This window comes from Atta colombica, unplaced genomic scaffold, assembly GCF_001594045.1.
Source record: "Atta colombica isolate Treedump-2 unplaced genomic scaffold, Acol1.0 scaffold49, whole genome shotgun sequence".
NCBI lineage: Eukaryota > Metazoa > Arthropoda > Insecta > Hymenoptera > Formicidae > Atta > Atta colombica.
In genome coordinates this window covers 857223-862183 of record NW_017259538.1, presented here as the reverse complement: position 1 = coordinate 862183, position 4961 = coordinate 857223, and the positions used below count along the sequence as shown (strand labels likewise).

Here is a 4961-nt window from a genome sequence, read left to right as displayed (position 1 = left end):
ATATATATATATATTTCTAAAATACATGCAGATATTATGAGGTTATATTTAATAAATATTGATTTTTATCGATATTTACATAACTTTTTTTAAAATTCTTTATAGTTGACAATGTTATCGTGATGACATGAGTTGAATTTTAAATGTGTGGGTATAAAGAATTTAAGATAAGTCGAATGGGTACCCTCATATTGGGATATTAATAATATCATAGTGGGATATTAATAATTGTAATTTTTGAAAAATAAAGAATTGTTAAATTTTATAATAAATTTATAATAAATTTTATAATAAATTTTTCAGTATTAATGTTCTTTAAAATCCGTTATTATCAGATCCGGGGTCATTTTATGGATGAGTATAACTTATAAAGAGGACCGATAAAATTGGTGGGGATGGTGGAGAGCCTCTATAGCTCGTTTTTGCAAGTAAGTATATATAATTTATACCTTAAATTGACAATATATGTTAAGAAAAGATTGGATTTATTAAAAGTCTATAATTGCTAATAATTATAGAGACATATTAGTAATTATATTAGTAATTTGATAAATACTGGCTAAAAATTTACATAAAGATAACTTCCCAAGCAAAACAACAAATCATTATATGATATCAAAATTATGTCAAAATGACATCCAAAATGATAATCAAAAGTCATTTTTCAATCGCGATGATTCATTTTAATGTCATTTCGATATTATCATGACTTGTTGTTCTATTTGAATTTTATAAGATATTATAAGATAAATTATATATTAAAAAAATTCACTAAATTAACTTGTTTGAATTTTCAGTTCCGTTTATTAAAATTCAACAACTTTTATTTACATATGTAGCAGATGTAAAATTAAAATTTGTCGTTCAAAGGATCATTAAACTATCCCTCCTATGGATACTGGATAGTCCGCACGCTTCTGTCCTAAGGATGTATTACAGAGACGAACCACGTCTATTTTCGACGATACGATTTTATCGATAGAATCAGAAAATGTATGTAGTCACGTAGTTCCAAACTGAAAATGGATGTACTGGCAGTAGTGTACGGGCGATTTTAACAGTAACAGGAAAAAGGCCGACATGAGCTTTCTCAGGTTTCTCTTTGAAATGCTTTAACTAAAAAAATGATATATAATGTTTTGCAAAATGGATCTTTTACATTTTATGGAGATGTATTCGTTATAAATATGTGCTTCTATTTTTAAATGTACATTTTTTTTGCATGTAGTAAGACAAGGAATAAAATATAAAATGAATTATAAAATATAAAAAGAAATCACAATAAAATAATGTTAATAAGTGCTTGGAAAAATTTATTAAATGTATAAATAACGCTAAAAATATATTTTTTAAATAAAAATAGCATTACTTAAAAAATGCTAGTTAATAATAAAAAAACTACGTATTTTAGAATTGTTAGTAGTGTTAACAAAAGGGTACATAATAATATTTTTAAAAAAGAATAAAATAAAAAACCGATAATCATTTTAGTACATTTCATAATAGCAATATACTTTTCAAATTTTTGTAAGTGATGTTAAGTACCTTTTTTAATTAATTTAACAAGGTTTTTAACAAGACTCCTTTTAAATAACACCTTATTCTCGTGATGAGAGAAAGTTTAATACTTGGAAGAATATCTCGAAGTTAAATATTATAGACGACAATTAACGACAATTAAAGAAGGCTCAAAAGATAAAATCTAATATCTTAAAATGCAGAATTAATTTTACAATCTTGTAGAATTAAATATCATATGATATGACTAAACAAAATTTTAATGTTATAATAGATGTTTAAATTGACAGATACTAATTAATTAAATTTAAATTCATGAAATTTTAATAATAATGATATATATTAATACTGAATTATATGATATTATAGAATTATTAAGTTATAAATTTTGTGCTATATTATTTAATTATTTGTAACTATAATTCTAAATTTCTTGTAACTCTAAAGCTGTGATCTTTTTTATATTAAAATCTTTATAAATCTAATTAACTCTAATTAATTATTATTTTATAAATATTATGAAATATGTTATGTATCGAGAGAGAGAGAGAGAGAGAGAGAGAGAGAGATTGCGGGAATTAATATGTAATATACATGCTATTTTCGTACATACAGTTTTTATTCGGAAATATTATAAGGACACTAAAAATTATATACTTAAAATGTCGCGCGTCGCTTAAATTCTACAGAATACATGTTCAGAGAGGCACGGGATGGTATATTCAACTTTTCATCTTTCGCTTCATCGGCCGCGAGGCTTCGTTATCGTTCCGTCTATAAGTATCTCTAGAAAGCAACGAGAATTGGGAGGGCAAGGATCCGGTGTGATTATGTACAAGTGGGAAGTCTCTGGAATTGTCTTGTTCTCGTCGAGCATCAATTTTCGAGAGTCGCGTCTCTAGACGTGCAGGCTTGTCACTCTCGTCACGCGGGCGGAAGGAGACGAGCTTTTTCCCCGCGATTATACGCGATGGCGTTTCCCCACGAGAAATCGATCAGTCCTCGCGACCGTATGCGGCGATATGCGTTTTACCGATCTTAATTTACATAAATAATAATAATTATAGTCGAGTCGCGGAAGAGAAACCGGGCGCGGTACGTTTCCTCTTGCGAAAGCAGAGGTGCTTCGCTCTACATTAATATTAGTGTTATGACCCGATCTTCAAGCGGCTAAGATGACACTTTCTAATCGTGATAAGATGATTCCGAGATCTCATCCGAAATTTCGCGCCTCAACGCGCCCCATCGCCCGATTGCTTTCTCTGTATCTTTCAGAGCCGCGTCCTCGTTTCGATCGGTTCGCCGTGGTCAATTATCACGTCTTATTCGACGTGATTCCCGGACTTGCCGGAAAAATGATCGATCTCTGATAATCCGATCACGCGATCGGCTGACGCGTCGGCGCGTCGTTTGTTTCGCGGATGATGGATCACTTTCTCGCGGAGAAGCCGTCGCCAGTCGGGTCCAACAACCATGGATAGTTATTGGGACATTCCATGCAGGTAAAGAGACGCAGAGTCTCTCCGGGTAACTCTCTAGTCGTTAGAGGACAAGCATTGGGCAACGAGCAATAGGGCAAACCCTTCTCGTCACAGGTCTCCTTCCAGTCCTGAAAATCTCTGAGCGCGGAGAGCTCAGTAGGCTGCTGCATCCATTTAATTACCTAGAAAATAAACGAGATTTAAAATTTCTACTCTTTAATGTATGAATACATTAATGATTATTACACGGAATTTGCGAAGTATCTAAAAATTTAGGAAGATAAAGATATCTGAAAATAACTTATACAGCACAGATCTCCAAGAAATATCCTAAGAAATATCCTACTTTCAGAATATGTTCTAGGACGTTTCTTAGATAAAGTGTATCGTGTGGAATAGACCTCGCACTTAATAAAAAAAAAATTAATAATTATGAAATTAATAATAACAAATTAATAATTATGAAATGATATTATAAAATAATGGAAAACTAAGTTCTGATGAAATGATTGAAAAATTAATTATCTAATAATGAATTATCTAATAATAAGTTTTTGAGCTATAATATATCAAAGGCTTGTGCTCATAGAGTATCTTTATGATATTTTTGTTCGCACGTTACACAAATGAAATAATTTATTTCATCTAATTTTTAATATATTTTTAATATATAATTTTTTTTGTTGGACCATCAAAATAATTATGTAATGAAATTCAAGCATGATGAGCAATGCTAAAAAAAGTTTTGATATTTTAGTAACCTTTACATAATTACTTTCATAATTCGACAAAATTATTTTTAGATTTGTATTTATTTATTTTTAGATATTTCCGCAAAACCGTTTTCTCTCTCTTTCTGCAAAAAATACAAGCTCGATCTCTCACCTGAACCATAGTGACGAAATATACGTCGCTCCTGGCGATCATTTCCTCGATGAACTTGATTAGCTCATCCTTGTATTCTTTCTTACTCTTCAACCAGGACGCGTGGAAGTGCAAACCGAGCGGCGCTCTGTTGCTATTGAAATGCCTGTTAAAGTTGTGTCTGAGCAGACGAGCGAACTGCTCGCCAGTCTGGATGTTGGAACAGGAATCAACCATGTGACAACCTGGCAAGGACTCGTCGAAAGTAGGATCATCTCTGCGGTCCAGCTCGTTCATCACCATCTCCCAAACTGGATGTGATCTCGACGGGCAGTTGCCACCATTGCCGTTGCACTTGTGGGGCATCCTGAAGTACAACGTGTACGGCCAAATTGGCACACGTCCCAGAGATGCAGTGATGGAGGCATCATATACGAAGAACTGATCAGCCATCATCTCGAACTGTTTGTTACCACCGACTCTAAGGTAAGGGGCTCGCACACCAATGATGGAGCCATCGGTGATGTTGGCGAAACGCTCGATGATCAGTCTAGCACCAGCCATCTCTGCCAGCCAGTCGTCGTACGTACCCTGGCTCCAATATTGCGGATCTTCCTTGTGTGTCAATGAAAACACCGCGATCTCATGACCGCGTCGATGAAGATCCTGCACCGCCGAATAGTTAGTGTACTTGTGAGAAACGAAGAATGTACCGCGGATCTGGCAGCCGTTCGGGTTCTGACGTTGTCCGTTAAAGATCTCCTCGTAGAGATCGATATTGTCCACATTCACAGCGCCGTTGAAAGTGATTGTGATCATCTGCGGCACTTGCTGGGGATCAATGTTGCCGGGTATACGGGTGCCGTCGGCCGAACAGTAGCAGTCAGGTAGGACGCATTGCGTGGGATCGCAATCTGGAGCGCGGTTGGGATCGGTTTCCACGGCTATAAATTAAATATACTTCTAATAATACGTATGTTGATTTTAAAAATATTAAAGGAATTTCTTTATTTAAATCGAATCAATTCAAAGAATCACTGAAGAAAGAGTCTAGTAGTAGCTACCAAATATTGAAATATATATATATATATATATATA

The 4961-nt window shown here is 33.8% G+C and overlaps 1 protein-coding gene across 1 annotated transcript in view; it reads right to left on the bottom strand.

Moving 5' to 3' along the window:
- Nucleotides 1-2116: 2116 nt before the first annotated feature.
- The window catches only part of LOC108691677, a 12132-nt gene continuing 9287 nt past the window's right edge, over nucleotides 2117-4961 (bottom strand). The window contains exons 5-6 of the mRNA XM_018199546.1: nucleotides 3885-4807; nucleotides 2117-3181 (exon numbers count right to left, since the gene is read on the bottom strand). Of these exons, the coding sequence (XP_018055035.1) occupies nucleotides 2948-3181; nucleotides 3885-4807 (1157 nt within the window). The 3' untranslated portion in view covers nucleotides 2117-2947. The remainder of the gene's footprint in view (nucleotides 3182-3884; nucleotides 4808-4961) is intronic.